The sequence below is a fragment of the Aplysia californica genome, unplaced genomic scaffold (genome assembly GCF_000002075.1).
Source record: "Aplysia californica isolate F4 #8 unplaced genomic scaffold, AplCal3.0 scaffold00175, whole genome shotgun sequence".
Classification (NCBI taxonomy): Eukaryota; Metazoa; Mollusca; class Gastropoda; order Aplysiida; family Aplysiidae; genus Aplysia; species Aplysia californica.
Genome location: NW_004797445.1, coordinates 472,741 through 490,656, shown reverse-complemented (window position 1 = coordinate 490,656; position 17,916 = coordinate 472,741). Strand labels below are relative to the sequence as shown.

Sequence of the window (17,916 nt, the reverse complement as noted above, 5' to 3'; positions counted from 1 at the left end):
GAAGGATCTTGATACATAAGGCATGAATCTTCATGATATCACAGAGCTGAGACAGTGCTGGCCATCTTACCCTTTTCCGTGGTAAGGTCATTATTCTGAGAGCTTTTTTCAGGTAGTAGCGATGACCAAAGAGGGGCAGCCTTTAAAAAGACTCTTACAATGACAATGACAATCTTTATTCATCTCACAGGGAGAAATTTGTCTTGGTAGTTTACAATGGCAGTAGATGTTACAAAGCTTAGGTGCACTCACGCACATGCACAACAAGACAGGACATTAGTAAATACACGTCTCAAGATCAAGTTAATTGTGATTACCAAATATCACTATTTTTTGTAAATGTTGGGGAAAAAATATACACAGTACATATTATTCAATAGATGGACAGAGGGCAAAAGCGTAACTGTTCAACTCCTTACATCCGGCAAACTGGTCCTAGCGGCTCGCGGTCAGAACGGCAGTGCCGGTGAGCCGCTTGGCAGCAGTTTGGGCACATTCGTTTACAACAACTTCAACATGTTTATTTTCAGCAATTGCTGAAAATGAGTCTCTTTAACCGGGAGTTCCTTCTTTAGATGAAGAACTATCAAAATAGGTTCATTTGTTTTGATTTATTAATGACCAATTTAGTGACTATCGGGTTTCACATCAGATGCAAAAGAGGGCCCACTACATAGCGGGAAAAACCCCTCCGGAGAGGCAAAGCTGCCATACATAAAGATGGACTATAACATAATTATATAAACTGCTCAAATCCACACTCAGTGTTCATTTGAGACAACAGTGACCTTTTTTGAACTGCCAAAGGGCACCAGAAAAGAAAGGGGTAACAAAAATTTAACTAATCAGTTAAAGCTATGTGTCAGAGATGACGTCCAATGGTATTCCAAACATCTCCTTCTACATTCAAAGTCTACATCCCATAGGAGGTACTGCTGGAGACTCCACCACCCCTGACAGACTCCAAGCACATACCGACATCCGCCTAGGAAAACCGAGCACAGCGTTTGTATGGGTAATGGTGGAACCTACACTGTTTTTAGTGTTTTTCATCATTTGCAATAAGGTCATATAAGTGCCAAAGATTAGAGGGGCTACAAGAGAGTAACGAAAAAGAAGGAGAGAGATAAGGACGACAGACACTTGATAGGAAAGGAGCAAACCACACACCATAGCAACCACCAACCACCCAAACCTACATTGTGGAGTTAGAGAGCCTCTTTCTTTGCTTCACAAGACTCAGTCAACAGACCAATTTGAAACAAAGCTGGCCAATGGAATTTTCCCGAACAGAAAAGCCATGTAACAAACAAGAAGAAAATGATACACGGACGGAGCAGATTTTAGGAAGCTCCTCTCTTACCTGACACTGATACATGTTACGTGGACTCTGGTTGAAGTCTGAGAAGGGTGTCATGTTGGCCAGAATACTCAGCATATGCTGCTCACTAAGCTCCTGGTGGGTGGTCACCTGTACAGGAGGGGAACAAAACAGCAGAGTCAGAATAAGGTTAAAAAAAAAAAAAAGTAACATTCTTTTGAGCGTTTTTCCAAGACACAAATTGAGAGCTTATTCCTGTTTGAGATAGAAATGGAGCTGTGAATATGCCACTTCTTCCTCGAAAGGTTGCTAGTCAAAGGGGTACAAAAATGTGCTCAATCGTATAGGTCAAAAACGTGCTACACACATGAAGTCAAGTACCCGAGAGAACCATTTTCATTCATTGCTACATGAATGGAGCACTGTACAGAAGGATTTGAAAAAAAAAAGCTATACACAACTGTCCCATGCACCTAACACAGGATATAACTGGGTGGTGTGAGGACAATAGTGTAAAATGTACTCCTCAGGGCACACTGTTTATGTGAGTAAAGGCCGGCCCTCCACTGTGGAGTAAGAAGATAAGTTTCTTTTCTTGACAAGGAAGAGCTAATCAGAGGACAGAGCAAATATGAAGAAGAAATACCAGCTTACACAACACAGTCTGTTTTTCTTTGTTAGAGAAGCACACATTAACATGGGAGTTGTGCCCTATGGGAACGGCAGGAGGATATAAACAAATAAACAAACTGCGAAAGATGAAATAAGACAGCAGGCAAGTAAGTAATCAGAAGACAGGGACATGACTTGAGAAAAATATGCAATTCATACCCCATCATAAGCTTCATCCTGATTCACGGCCACATCCAGGTACACCTGCTCAAAGGAACCAATCATCTCAACAGCATTTGCATTGACGTTGAGCACAGGTCGAACCATCCGAGCCACAGAGGAGAACAAGTACACTCCAGGATACTGACTGGCAACTTCCGAGTGGGTCACAAGGCAGATTTCAAGAGTAAAGGGCACCTGCAAGACAAAGTACCGGTATTTGTCACAAGAACTGACCAAGAAAATGAGAATTGTTACAGTAAAAACAATATTAAAAAAGAGACAAAGAATTCTTTATAGAAACTAAAAATGTGCATGAAACAAAATTCCATTATCATATTTTTGTTTTCTTTTCTAAAACTTTAATGGAAACATAAATATGGAATGACAATTAGCACATGAAAGAAAAAAACTGACAAATCAAACCACAGTCAAGAAATAGAGATAGAGGACAGATTTTCAGCACCTTTCATTAAGAATAGAGACAGAACATGAATTATGTACTGAGAACAGGTGTCATTCAGCGTGAGAAAAAAACCTCATTAACACACGAGTGATTTTGTAACAATAACAACATCCAAACTGAAGTTAATCCACAGATTAAAGTCATATTAAGAGAAGCACTGTAAGCACACCCTGAGACAAACCCTAATAACACCTACCTCTCCTCTGCCCTTGACTTTGAGAACTCTCAGAGTAGAGATAAATGTGTCCGCTGACCAGGCATTGATGTACCCCATAATTCTTCCATCCAGCAGGACAGTATAACAGTCTGAGGGTGACCAGGGGTTTGGTGAGGACACAGGACACATACCCAGCTCCGTCAAAATGTGATTAAGTTTCTCTAATGGAAACTCAATATTCACAACCTGAAATAGAGTAACGTATTTTTCGGAAAAGTCATACCTCTGAACATCTCCAGCCAGGAGGACATTCAGTCTAGTTGAGACAGACAACTATAAATACTCAAGGAACAAATATGGCACAGGAAATTACTCCTATATCCTCCTGAAAAAATGAATAGCAAATAGAATTTATAGCAAAAAGTACTACCATAGAAGAGCAGCAAGTTTCTCCAGTCATCAACACGTCAGAACTGAGGTTGTGTTTCAGTTGGTATACATTCAGATCATCTTAATCTCGAAGACTCAAAAAGAGCTCACCCATGCCAATCATGACATTACTATTAATCTTGAAAAACAGCAACAACATTTTAAGTCAGAAATGGTACTTAGCATGAACAAAATAAATTTATATTCTAAAACTGAAACAAACTTTTGACTGTGAGATAATTGTGTCAAGTTAGAAACAGGTCCAACACAATAACAATACTTTTAATAAAGATAGGCAGATCAAGACAATAACGATCATAGTAATGGGGAAAAGAGACAAAGAGAGAGACACAAATGAAATGAGGAAAGTTAAGAAATAAGACCTACCAATGGCATCCTTAAATACCTGTTCACTTAAAGTTTTAAAAAATATTAAATAACCCAGCAGAGAAAAATAACCTGCAGACGTAGAGCAAAGGAAACCTCCCTGGCACTCCCTATGCCCCTCCCATTCTCCATAACCAGTACCTCCCAGCTGAATCAATCAGCATTTCACTTTGTTGTTATACACAAAGAAAAAATGGGATGATTTATCCCATGGCCACAGAAAATAACTTGACACTTACAAATAAAAAGAAACCAAAATTTACCTTGCAACCAGCTGTCAAGTGATTGAGTAAACCACAAGGCGTTCCATCAGGAGTGTGCACAGGACACAGGAAACCTGCAATAAATAGTATAGAACAAGAACGGCATTACTCTCAGTACCAAAGACAAACACATGGGACTTAAAGCAGAAACAGCTTTCCCACCTTCCCCTTCTATGATTGTTCTCTTTGACAAATACTTATTCACAGAAACAAACAACATTTTCCCTTTTCTTGTTGCAAACCTGGCACCACCTACTAAACAAAAAATTTCTAGTAATTTTTTTTTTCATGGTGAGGGACTGGCCTACGCCATTCCATTTTCCATCTTCATAGTGCGCAAGATCTTCCTATTTCAAATGTTAACAAAAATGACGCTTTTCCCTTTCTTTTAAAAAAGATTTTAGCAAGGTTACCATTTGTACACCCGTGCTCTTTGTCTAGAACTATTTTTGAAGGCAACCTAAGCAGCTACTACGATATAGGGAGAGTAACCACAATAAACATTTTTGTTTTCCTGAAAAACCCAAACCAGTTCTCAGGACAATAAATATTGTTCAACAAGTTCACAGATAAGAGAATTTTCTTTTATACAAAATGATCCTTTCATGCCATGACTTGTAGGGGCCCCAAAGCCAATTGTCGCACAGTTAACTCACCCACTGCCAGCCATTTTCGGGGTCGCTATTCCCTGTGTACCAGCCTTTTTAAGGGTAATTTTTTTTAATCACTGTGCTTTTGCTAATTAACATAGAGACTTGAAATTTAGAAAATTGTTTTTGAACATAATAAAGAATGCCATGATGAAATAACAGCTTTGTTTTATTGTTACTTTTTTTTCCACAAGTTTTCAAAAATTGGTCAAAAAACTACTTTCCCTTTGCCTTTCTTACTCACGCCCTTCCCCACTACTGCAACCCTAGATCTAAGTTTTGCAGGCCCCACTAAACGTTATTCTTCTTTGCCTACTTTGGTGGTTCGTAAGAAGGATCAATAACTTCCTCAACCAGTTCGTCATAACAATCTTCGACAAATTCATTGGTTTCTGAGTCCCTATCGTTCGAAAACTGTCAAAGACAAGTGATCTGCCATTGTGGGAAACGTAAAGGTAAATTCAGTTCTAATGGCGGTTGTCGTAAAAGTCAATAACTCAACTTGCGCTCGTCCGATTTCGGCTTCGGTTTTTTTTCTAAAGAAAGATAATTGAATGTGCTAAGTAAAAGACGTATCAGTACCGCAAACAGTGGGGTTTTAACGTGAAAAAAAAATTCCAAAGTGCAAAACCATAGGGGTTGTGGGTGTGGTATCACGATGTCGGAGCTACTTTGAGGTAGTGGGTGAGTTAATAGACAACAATTTTCCCCCGAGATATCCATCTTTACAAGCAGAAGGAAAAAAGGTAAAGTAAAAGTTAAGTTACACATTAAACCCTTACTTTCAAAAATATACATTCTTATAGAAGTACGATTAATATTGCAAATGGCAGTACAAACGGTAGACCAACAACCACTGTGACATGGAGGTATATTGACCAACAACAAAAGTTAAAACTTCAAACAAGAGTAATGAGGCAAAATCTATTTTGTCCTTCTGGGAAAATTTCCCCTTGGTCTGACACCCAGTCACGACTATAACCTCTTCACCTTTGAAAGGGCGCCATACCATCTTGAGTTCATTTACTATAAAGAACAAAATAAAACAAACAAACAAAAATAACGTGGAATAAAACTGGCAGAGACAAACCCCAAGCTTCTGGCAGCAGCTTTCTCACGGAAGTAGTCCTCATCTCAGTGAAGAACGAACCACGATGCACAGCCCGGAAGTGGGAGATGTAACGATAGAAGTTCAGCTTGTCTGCAATCACAGCAAATCCACTGGTCTGTAACACAAAGAGACAGAAACATTTTGTGAATTTAAGGGTGGAGCAAGGAGAAGAACTGTGACAACAACTGTCATAATATAGTCAAGGGAAAAAATAATAGGAATATACAGAACCAACATTTTTAAATCCTCATATTTCTTGAACACGCAGATTAACTTTCTTTACCTTGAAAAATTTGATACCCCCTTGCTTGAATTATATTTCTTAGAATTTTGTTGAGATTGGTTGAGTTTTTGCCCTTTAAATTGGTCTCTTTTTTTTTTAAAGACACCCACAGTAATCAACTTCCCTATCCTCACCGACTTATCAAAAAGACATTCTACGAATACTATAAAACAAAGACAGACATGCTCCAGATGAGGGAAAATAAAGAAGACAGTGAGTTTGACGGATAAAAATTGATGACACATAATGAGCAGTGAGGCTGAGCGAGTAAGAGGGACAAAATGTACAAGGTAAGCACACTCTCACCTGCATAAGTCCAAGTCCTGTCTTTGAGATGAGATTTCCAGTGGCCAGCAAATACTCCATGGCTCTTGTGATCAGTGGAGAACTCAGAATGACCTGTCTTATATCAGCTGCAAGACAAACACATTATGCAGGAGTAAAAACAGGTTTTAAACAAAAACTATTTCAACATATAATCTCAACTTTTATGCCCTTTGGCGAAACACATTCAGGAGTAATTGCTTGCACAAGGACCATGCACATTCATGCTGTTAATATTACGGCCTCAGACAATGATAATGCATTACTCGTTTTTCCTTCTTCAACGAAAGCATATGATACGTTTTTGGCAGTTACCCCCGTTGAATTTATATAATTTTTCCAATCTACCCTAAGCCTCTTAAAAATCACCCTAGTTTGCCTAAAAAAATCACCCTAATTTGCCTTAAACTCACCCCAATTTTTGTACTTGTGGATTTCTTACAAGCAAAAATATGTGCCTACACAAAAAATATAAGACAAAAAACAAATTAGAAACAAAAACAAACTGTACTAAACCATGAAGTTTAGATGAGTCATAGACCACATGGCAGAGGACAAAGAGAGAAAGACAACAAGAGCTTACCTAACAACTGCTATCTAGTTTATGATATTGAAGAATGATGTAATTACTGCATTTTTTTAAAAAAAGGTTTCAACAAAATTGTTCTGCCCTTTCTAAACTTCCTTTTCATCAAAGCTGATTTTTAAATCATTGAACTTTACTCACATCTAAAAATTTAGCTGTCCATCTAAAAAAAAAAAAATAATAAAAAGGAGCCTAACACAGGCTCATATCTCTAAAATGTTGTATGTCAGTGCGCTCATATCTCAAGGCACTGTAGTACTTTGCTGTAACATACATACAGGACTTTACTGTACATAAAGTTGAAAGAATAAAGCAGAGAGACAATTTGTGTAAGTATCATACCCGGAGTTTGAAAGGCATCTTTCTTTCTCTTGATCTTTTCCTGAAACATCTTTTTACTCATAAGCAAGACACCTTCCAGTTTTTCCTGAAAAGAATAAGTGGCATCCTCTCAGTAAGCAACTAGAAACCTAGTCATTAATCAGCCCATTCAAACAACTCAATACTTTTCATGTGTGTAGTAAATAAATAATTTTTTTTTAATTCCACAGAGAGCAATTTCTATAATCAGACATCTGTTTTCCTTGCAAAACCATGCTCAGTACTTGCAATATTAAGAGACGTACAGACAAAGCAGGTAAAAATTTACACTGAACATCTTTTTATTTTATTTTCTCATCTTCAAAAAGGAAAACCAACTGGACCTGACTACATCACTGCAGGTGAACAAAAAGCTGATAACGGGACAACAGTTGACATCCTCCATCCACTTTTTGAGAAGATCTTGGATAAAGAATTCCCACCAGGCTAGAAAGGACACCTCATCAAACTCCCCAAGATAGGTGATAATGATAGTCCCGGGCCTAGAAGTAAACGGACAACCTTTGTTTGTGGTCTGCACTCCCACATAATTGAACAAATAAATCAGAGAAATAAAAATCTGATCGTGAAAGAATGAAGAGTTTGCAGTGGCCTGGTCCAAAAAACAAAATATGAGAGGCATTTTTAATGTCATGACTAGCTTTAGATTACCTTCAACACCATCTGCAGTAAATGACCAGGCAACAGTACTTCTTGAAACATTGGGTTGTCTGGATTCTCAGCAGCACACTCTCCATTCACAAAAGCAAACAGTTTTCTGGTCATATACCTGAAATCAATAACAACCACACAATAATACATATATTGTATCTCATGAGCAATCAACTATACAATATACTACACAGTACATTCCTTTTCAAGCATCTCTCCTTTCAAGGCTTTATCACAGAAACATATCTTTGGGAAACAAAATAAACAACCAATATCTAATCATGTACTTTCAAATCCCCCCTGTTCTCATCGAAACAGATTAGAAGATCTGCAGCAAAATTTTTAATGTGAATTCACGTTTTAACTGTTTGTATTTAAAACACCTTGATTTTTTATCTTTGTTTTAGTAGAGGCTTTACCGCACTCGCAACTGCATAAGATCATATGAGCGTCAAGGGGTGGATGTCAACAGAGAAGTCCTTAGAGGGAATCAGACTTACTCTGCTCACCTCTCTAGCGTCAACAGCACAAAGTCTGCTTCGACTTTCAAGGCACCTCGGAAATAGCGGGTCACAAGAGTGTGACATACATAAAAAAGAAATAGAAGGAAAAAATGAAGATAGTAAGGATTACGAAAGAAAAAGAAGCAGTTCCCTGTTGCAGGTCAGGCACAGTTATGAGCATGACATTGATGAATCAGCCCATTTACAATTACAATTCTACTGTGCATAAGAACTCATAATGTTAATGTCCCCCCTTTAGGAATGGCCTAGACACTTCAGTCAGTGGCACAGTCTCGTTGATTTTAAAATAAAATTCAAGATTTTAAGAGTTTCAAGACAAACGCAAGCCATATGGTCACTTTCCGGTGCTGGGTATAGTGCCCCATTCACAGTGATGTCAAAAAGAGAAAAATCTTAATAACAATCCATATAACAACCAAAATTTGTTCACTAAAATGAGTCATAGACATATTTTCAAAATACTTACACTAATAAGTTAAACTTGTCAACATCTTTGTCTAAATGGATCGCAATGCTCCTCCTGAAAAAGGGTTGAAACACACATATCAGTCATGCAAGTGAGGAATGGTATTGGATCCCTTAGACAAAAATTTAGCACCCCCTAAGTGACCACAACAAAGATTCAATGTGTCATAATCAACAGGTTACAGGAAAAATAATCTTACTGTTGTAGTGTTGAAAGTATAATCTATTTTACATTTTAAAAAATTGAATCTACATTAAAACTTTAAAGTAAAAGTTGTGGATCATAAGCCAACACAACTTCACGATAACTCCCTAGGTAGGTCAGTTCATGCTAATTTACCACACGAGTCCCAAGGAAGTGAACGCAGGTAAACAGTATTAGATCGTAATTGACTCAAATTGTATTACGCTATCACAGACAAAATTAAGCTCATTCAAAAGGCAGGAATGGCATAATAAAAGAAAAGAGCCCTGTAACTGTGAAATGATGACAAATCTTCTAGAATGGTTTTTTCCCTACACCCCAACTCACTTGAACAGGTATCTGCCACACTCCTCATCAGAGTACCACTCAGGCAAGGACAGCTTGACCCGGAACTTTTCCCCGATGAATTTCAGCACAGCAGCCTGGGAGAACAGCCTCTCGGACATGACTTGTCTCAACATGAAAATCACACAGCTGTGGATCCAGTCAGGTCACTTATTTCAAACAATTCATAACAACAACATAAAAGACAAACTACATGACACAGGATACAAACCATAGAATCATAGTTGCAAAAGCCATCTCTGGACCAAAAGGAGCTTGGAGAAAAGAGAGGAACTACAAAGAAATAATAATCAATACTGTCTTGCAACAACATATATTTTATAACTAAACTCTATAAGATTGAAAAGTAAGAACCAGCTAACTGATCAGCGTGTAAAAAAGATTTATTTGTCAAAATAAAACAAACTTATGATTTACCCAAAAAAATATATAGAATAGAATATTGCCAAACAAGGAAGCAGGAGAAAAAACAGCCCAATGTCTTCCAAATCTAACTAAATAAAGACAATGTTGTTGTTGTTTTCAAATCCCTTAAGGCTGCGGGCATTTCGCTCTTGGCAGCGCAAATAAAGACAAAAATGCTCTTACTTTATTAGGTGCCAGTGAGACATAAAACCACATAATCATAAATTTGTTACCATTTTTGACACACAGTATCTGTGATTATCATTCTTCTACTGTAACTGTGAATTGGATCAAAACAGTATCAGGAAATTTATAGTATGGTCCACATTAATCTAAAACTTTAAAAAGGCTGCAACTGACAAAAGTAGACCCGTAACTGATCTCCATAAGAGATGCGATTCTTACCCTTTGTAGAATGTGTCATTTTCTTTGCCCCTTGTCAGCTCGTCATAAATGTACTTGTCTGTCACATCCAGGAGACCCTATGGAAATAATCAAGTTACAACAGGTTTCACTAAATAACCTGTCCAGCAAATCCTAATACCCACTCATCCTCAGCAAAGAAGGTCATGTACATTAGAGGAAGATAACCTGCTTACATTACAAACCCAATACAAGAGACAAAATCATAAATACACAAGTAGTTTGTATTTCTCTACAACAATATTGTGAAAAGCTGGAAGGTATCTGGAAAATATTTGTCGGCAGGTCAAATAACAATATTCAACAAATGCATTATAAAAAAGCCAAGATGGGCTATCACAAGCGGTCAGACACAAAGAAAAGACCAGAAAAAGTCAAATTAACAAACAAAACACACTGTTTTAGTTTCAGACAGTCTGCAGGCCAGAGGCCACACCCCCTTTTGAATTTACCTCCATGAAGCAAGAGTACCTCAATGACACACCTGATTAGATTTTGCTATGGCATTACTGACATGCAGTCTGAAACAGTCATGGGTAACAGAAAATTGTCAGAATTGTAAACAAAGCTTTCAACACCACCAAATGTGAAATAGAGGTACATTCAGCCTTTACGTTACTTTCTTTCGGAGAAAAAAAAAGAAGCTGAAATAGAATCCCCAGGGTACCCCATGGCTTAACACTTTGCCGCCTCATCTCACAGATCGGCGAAGTTTACCACTCAGTTTCTTTGGATTTTCCCCAAAATGCCTTTGCCTTTGATGGCAAGAGTTTTTACAATTTGAGCCTTGTGATGGCAAAGTGTTAAGGAACAAAATGACAGAGAGAGGAGACAGATACTAAGAAACATCATAACTTGCACAGATAAAGATGAAAAGCACAATATACAGCTTTTGAGAGAAACGTTAGTGGCATATACTCCACAGGAAATTAAAAAGCGAGCGAGAGAAAACAAAAGAAAGAGTTTCTTAGCTTCACTGATGTTACCTTCAATACAAGAACAATTGGTACAAAAAATACTTCTTTGTTGAGACCAAAGGCCAATTTTGCAGATCCCCCTTGCAAATAGTGAAGTGTGAGCGTCTGTGAATGGAAAAAAATGGCCATATATTAATATACTAGTAGTGCAAAGATAGAAACCAAAAAAAAAAAAGTCTTTTGATAAGCTATTGTATAATCACATCAAAGGCAAAACTACCTCGGATTACCATAAAAATGCATCTAATTCTCACAACATACAAATTATTGAATACATCGCTACATTTTCTTTAATCATATCTATTCTTCCTTTGAAAAGTAATTCTTTTAAAAAATTCAGCGTATAGTGTTAGCAAACATGTATCACAGGCGATTATGATTTATAGGTAAATTATTCTTTGAAAAAAAAAAATGAACATTTATTTATTCAAGTAAACGGCTCGTACATTTGAAGTCTGGTCTTCCTGGACGCAGCGTATAGAGATACCATATTCTGTGTACTCTGGACCTCGCTTCTTCCATGAGGACCGACAAAGGCACAAGGGCTGAGGAATAAAGAAGAGTGGAGTTTTACACAATTCTCAACAAACACTTTTGGGTGATTTAAGAACTTAAAAATAAACACACAAGGTAAAAAAAAGATGCAAAGAGCTAACTGACAACAACTGGCATCAAACTTTAAAAATAAAGGACAGGCATAAAATACCATCTGTATTAGACAGGTTGCAACATAATTGAACTTTAATAGTTTGACCACTTTTCCCGGTGAAGCAGCTTTAACACAAGACTCTCAATGCAGCCTACATAATTCCCGACTACATCAAAGCTGCTCTCTGTAGAGGATGCAAGACTCAAAATATATACCAAATGGGTAACCATTTTTAGGCTTACCCTACAAACCAAACCTAAGAGAACCAGCTACGTATGCCTGGAGTAACACTTGCATAATACAGCCATAAGCTCATTAAGTAAAATAAACATCGGTTAAAAAAAAAAAAAGGCCACAAATATAATAATATAATTATATACGAGGCAGTGTTTACAACAAGAATGCGATACTTACATAGTTTCTTCTTTGTTGAATGAGAAGACGAATGACTTTTTCATTTCCTCCAATGATAAAATAGCCACCCATTTCCTTTGAAAAAGAAAAAAAAATTGAAATCTGTAGTCAAATATCAAATATAAATACATAAGAACTGGAATTCTCAAGATACATCAAAAACATATTGACTGCTCAGTGTAAGACTTTTACATCACCTTTCAAAAAAGAATATTGTGGCGTCTTACTCTAAGCAGGCGATATAGATATCTTACAGTATTTTCTGAAAGAACAGTTATATACTATAACATTTATTTTCCTGGAACGGGGAGCACAGTGGCGAGTTGTTTTCTTAATGCATTTCAGAAAATAATGCCTTTATCCGATCCATATATTAACAACTGTGTGACTTAAATAAGCACAATCAATCACACTGTTACTTACCTCCTCTTCTTCCCCATGCGCGATCAGTGCACTGGGCTTGAGGTTCGCAAGATTGCAAGCATCTGACTGTAAATGAAGCAAAAGTCAAATTTTAAGTATCAGTCAGTTTAAAAAAAACTATTTGTCATAACCGAGTGTGCAAGCTACCCCCCAAAAAAAGGAAAAAAAACCAAACAATCTAAATTGTCGGCTTTTACTGTGTATGGCATAGTTTATAGTACTATCAACAAAGTAATAGGTCAAATATCTACAATTAGTAGTTTTGAGCAGCACAATCATCACAAAACAAAGAGCGTGCTGATATATATATATATATATATTTCTTTTTTTAAATAAAGGGCACCATCACTATGGACCACAAAAAAGGCATCCACTTTGCTGAAACTGTAAATAACCTTTTCATTTGAATCAGAAATACAAAAACCAACTTTTTTTCCAAACCATTAGATTCCACGAAGGCAAAAAAAACAAAAACAAAAAAATAAATATTTTCCCGTACCTTTACCATGATCGGTATTTGGCCTGCAACTTTCTCCACTGAGCCTGATTTCCCATTGCTCAAGGAATAGGATATGATGGTTTGAACCTCCCCTAGATAGGACGTTCTTCTCTCTCGGCACTGAGGATGCACGGATACCATTAGTGAAAAACTAAACAGTACACATGTAGATAGACTTTAAAAATATTCCTAACATTAACAGAAGAGCAATTTTTTCATAAGACAACACATTTAAAGAAACATTTTAATATAATGAGGACATTTTATTAAGTTCATGAAATGGGGAACAAATTACAAAAGAGAAAATGTTCAGCAGCTGTATTTTAAGAGACTGGCACAAGTATGGAGCCCGTAAACACACCTAATGAATCTGTTCATCTTTTCTTTACAGCCAATAAACAGTTTTTTACAGTTATAGAGGTCATCTTTCTAGAAAGAGGATGGGATTTTTTTTTTTATAATTAAATAAATAAATGAAATAAAATAATAACAAAACAAAAGAAAGATAACAATGAATGGGAAAAGGGGCCTATACAGCTTAGAACAGAGCAGCCAGAACCATTTTAATGAAACCTTGAAAAGTTTCACAAACTACTAGAAATACACTGAAAACTTTTCAAAAAGCTTCAAAACATTGGCACATTGGAAAAGTAATAGTAATAATAATAAATAGTATTTATATAGCGTATACCCCCGCTCAACAGCAAGGTCTATGCGCTTTACACTATACACATTATATGCATTAATTATGAAAAGATGTATTTCATTTGAGCCTTACATATTAGTGAAAAAAAAAAATACAAGCAGAATTATCATTTGCCACTTACATAAGCAACTAATGTAGTTTTTTTTAAAACAAATATTCTTAGTACCTGTCCATTATTATGACAAATCATGGAATCAATATCATTTTTTATATAACCCATAAACTAATGGCAAAAGGTTAAAAACGTAGGTGGGTCAAATTCTTGAATTAATGGTAAGACTGCAAAAAGTGGAAAACGTTGTTTTTGAAACTATGGTGGTAACGTGATGACAACAAATATAAAACTACTATGAAAAAGTTCTTAACCAGGGTTCAACTTATTAATAACTGCTCCTGTGTTTAATCTCACCTCTGCAGGGTAGACCCTAGAGTTCACAGCATGTTTATTTCCAACATGGACCCTGGGAGGAAATATGTTCACTTTCTGAGGAACAAAATCAAAAACCATGACAGTGAAAATGGAAGTCTCTCATTAAGTTCCATGGCAAGTCTTAACTACACTATCATACTTTACTTTACTTTTCCGATCCAGCGGCCATTTGGGTTCTAGCCCTTCGGTCTGAACTACACTATCATCACAAGCAGGGTCTCTTGATAGGCGGTTCTTCAAAGTTTGATGCAGGTAGCTGTCATATTTTCATGTCTCATTATGTCCAGGGTTAACATTAATTTTATTTTTTCAGAGTTGATCTTTAGAAATGTAAACAATAAAAAAACTTGGGTATTGAGTTTGAGCGCAAAAAGATTAAGTCTCAGAACTAAACAAAGGTGAATTGAGTTAGAATGAAAAAATTTTGATAAAAACAATAATTGAACAAACACTATCATATAAGGTATAAAAAGTACAAATAATACTCTGGAACCCCTAGAATATTTCACTAATAAACAAAGAAAATAATAATGACACAGTGGTAAAATAAAATAAATCATTAAACATCAATGTGTCTAGTTTTTAGTAGAGGTTTTACGGCGCTCGCAACTGTATAAGGTCATATGAGCGCCAGAAGATTAGAGATGCTACAAGAGAGTAACAAACAAAAAATAAGAAGGGGAGATAAGGACGATATATGTTTGATAGGAAAGAAGGAGCAAGCCACACCAAAGCATCCGCCAACCACCCACACATCAGCCTTTTAGTACAAAAGTGGGCATCCAATATGGACAAGGGAAAAACAAGTTTAATTAAAGTGGAAACAACAATTTCCCATAACTTACAGAAATCCCAATTCTCATCTTAAGCCTCTGTCGTCCTTCTTGTTCATCAGTAAGATAAAATTCCACTGGATCCATGTGCTGCAGGGAATAAAAGGAAAGTAAAATGGAGAAAAAAAATAATAAAATAAAGCATTTCAAAACATAACATGCGAGGTAAACTACAATATTGGAGCAACATAGAGCCACTTAAAATGTTTTATTACAGCTCAACACAGGCCTTGCTTATCCCCATGGACGATGACAGCAAAAGAACTTAGACAGAAGATAAGGAATTAATGCTACATCAGCAAGATAGAATATATCATACAAAATACAATGCATATAAAGTTATTCATATCATGTAAGGAAAAGAAATAAACACTGAAAAAATTTCAGTACTGAATTAATGATAACAACCCCCCCCCCCCCCCCCCCCCCCCCCCCCCCCCCCCGCCTAATGACATACATGGCTGTCAACTTTTCAGAACCAAAAATAAAACTCTATGTACACAGTAGATCAAGATGGTGGGCACTGGACGAGTAACCACCTCCAAACCCTTCACACAAAATTTTCTGCATGCAATAAATTCAAACTACTCCAGCCAAACCTGAAACACACAATGTCAGAAATGTTTGAGCAAAGGTCTCGCCAATTGATTTTGACTTATATGGTCTTCGTTCATATTAACATTTGCAAATCATGTGTAGAAAGTTCATAATTTTTCTTCTTCAAACATTTGCTGGTCTGTGAGGAGCAAAACTAGAAAACAGATAATACGTATTTTAGGACACAAAAACGTACTAATGTACTCAGACCCTAATGAATGTACTAAGTGTTTTTACATACTGGTTGGCAGCTATGACATAAAATTTGAAACTTGTCCAAAATCATTGTAAACCTCTTTTCAAAATAGGAAGATCAAGTTATAAACAAAGCTAAAGCTATGGGCGGAAAAAAAAAAGATTAAATCACTTACCTTGACAATTTTGTGGATACCAACATTGTAGAAATAATTGAAAGAATCAACATGAGCCCGTGTGACATCTTGGAGCATCTGGGTAAAAAAAAAGGCACCTGTTAAACCTTTCATTACCATGACAATGGTGTGTGTCTCATATGCAGCAGAAGATAATAATCTGGTACTGATCTTGTTGAAACATGAATCAGGGGGACACAAAAAGTAGTCTACACCACAAAACTAGAAGCCAAAGAAGAATTTCCCAAGTAACAAATGGAATTGACTTGTGGCTAATATTCTATGATTGAAAGATAAGATTACAGGTCCAAGATACATACTGACAGAGTTCAGTTGCACTCCAGACAGTGACCCTATCATCATCATCGAGTTCCCCTCTTCAAGGTTGACATCTAAAGCATATAGTTCCTCATTCTCTCTTCAGTAAACATTGATCACGTTCGTGACCCGATCATTCAAAGGATCCACACTACATAAAATTGGCTCTTTTATCCTATGAGTATGCAGAACACTTTCTTCCAAACTTTATGACACCAGTTAACGTGTCTTAAATGAAGTTGACTCCATATGTGCTGAGCAGTTAGAAAAAGGTGACGAGCTTCTTCATGTGTGGACACTAAAGACCTCCACCACCCAGTCTTTGAGTTTAATGAACGATCCAAAAACCGAGACATTCCTTGAGTGAAGAGGGAATTTTTGGGAGTGCATAATGAAACATCAGGTTCATTGAGCAGATCTCATCATGTTGGCGAAAAGTCAGCAGATCACGGGCAGCCACTTCTCAGATGGTAACTACTGCAGTTGAAGCCAAATCCTTCTTCTGTTACTTAGAATTAAAGAGCCCAGTTTGCGCCAAGGACAAAAACTTTGCGAAACATCTTGTTTTGTCAGACTTCAGTAAATTTTTAATTCACTCCTTTTTGCAGACGAACCGCTTTGGGGGCAAAGTCATCATATATTTTTTCATATATCACACATATATATGTCCACGAAAACAATTGCAAATCAATAATAATAATTGTTTTCAAAAGTCTCAAATCAAATACTCTACAAAACATCAAATAAAGGGAAATACAGGAGGCGAGGTCATTTCCCTTATAGGCAAAAAATATTGCAATTAAGCTTATGAAAAAGTTCCAAACAAAAACCATCAAATATTTCTAAGTAATTTTTACGGTCATGTGAAGATGGTGTTCGGAGCCATTTTTACTGTCATTAGATTACATGAACAATTTATGTTAACTTAGATCTGATGTTGTTGTTGTTATTATTGTTTATTGTTGTTTTATTAGAAGTACTGCTGTAGTTCAAATGTGAAATCTGGATTTTAGATCTAGTAAGAACCGGATTTTATTGGATCTAAATGTTTTAAAACTTGGTCATTTTAGTTGGGAGCTATTCTGATTTGTAAGCAGCACGTACATGTTTAGAACCATAAAAACGCTTTTCATTTATATGATTCAGCTTTGTACTCCTATCACTTGATTTCTTAATCTTTTGTCTTTATTAGGAGTCGACCCTCATTAATCACTTGATGCTATTAGGAACCAGAGATTACACCCAACCTAGTCATGACAAAATTACAGTGGTTTGCCCATTTTTAGGCATAAAGTTAGGGTCAGGGTTGGGAGATGGCTAGGGGTTGGGTCTCTTCTTTATTGTGTTTGTTGAGGGTTAGAGCTAGGATGTGGGGGTAAAGGTAGGGGTAAAGTTTGGGACAGGGTTAGAGGGTAAGGTCTCTTCTCTATTATGTTTGTTGAGGTGGTCGCTTGTTTTGGAAGTGCTTACTATTGTTATGAGATTGAAAGGG

General features: G+C 36.7%; 1 protein-coding gene across 1 annotated transcript in view; it reads right to left on the bottom strand.

The window, feature by feature from the left end:
- The window catches only part of LOC101846349 (DNA-directed RNA polymerase I subunit RPA2), a 36,021-nt gene that overhangs the window by 11,981 nt on the left and 6,124 nt on the right, over positions 1 to 17,916 (bottom strand). The window contains exons 2-20 of the mRNA XM_005098216.3: positions 16,107 to 16,184; positions 15,151 to 15,228; positions 14,285 to 14,359; positions 13,170 to 13,289; positions 12,671 to 12,736; positions 12,248 to 12,322; positions 11,631 to 11,729; positions 11,194 to 11,289; positions 10,190 to 10,266; positions 9,362 to 9,508; positions 8,831 to 8,884; positions 7,841 to 7,958; positions 7,151 to 7,235; positions 6,205 to 6,311; positions 5,595 to 5,730; positions 3,855 to 3,928; positions 2,815 to 3,021; positions 2,153 to 2,350; positions 1,364 to 1,471 (exon numbers count right to left, since the gene is read on the bottom strand). Coding sequence (XP_005098273.1) covers positions 1,364 to 1,471; positions 2,153 to 2,350; positions 2,815 to 3,021; positions 3,855 to 3,928; positions 5,595 to 5,730; positions 6,205 to 6,311; positions 7,151 to 7,235; positions 7,841 to 7,958; positions 8,831 to 8,884; positions 9,362 to 9,508; positions 10,190 to 10,266; positions 11,194 to 11,289; positions 11,631 to 11,729; positions 12,248 to 12,322; positions 12,671 to 12,736; positions 13,170 to 13,289; positions 14,285 to 14,359; positions 15,151 to 15,228; positions 16,107 to 16,184 — 1,998 coding nt within the window. The remainder of the gene's footprint in view (positions 1 to 1,363; positions 1,472 to 2,152; positions 2,351 to 2,814; positions 3,022 to 3,854; positions 3,929 to 5,594; positions 5,731 to 6,204; positions 6,312 to 7,150; positions 7,236 to 7,840; positions 7,959 to 8,830; positions 8,885 to 9,361; positions 9,509 to 10,189; positions 10,267 to 11,193; positions 11,290 to 11,630; positions 11,730 to 12,247; positions 12,323 to 12,670; positions 12,737 to 13,169; positions 13,290 to 14,284; positions 14,360 to 15,150; positions 15,229 to 16,106; positions 16,185 to 17,916) is intronic.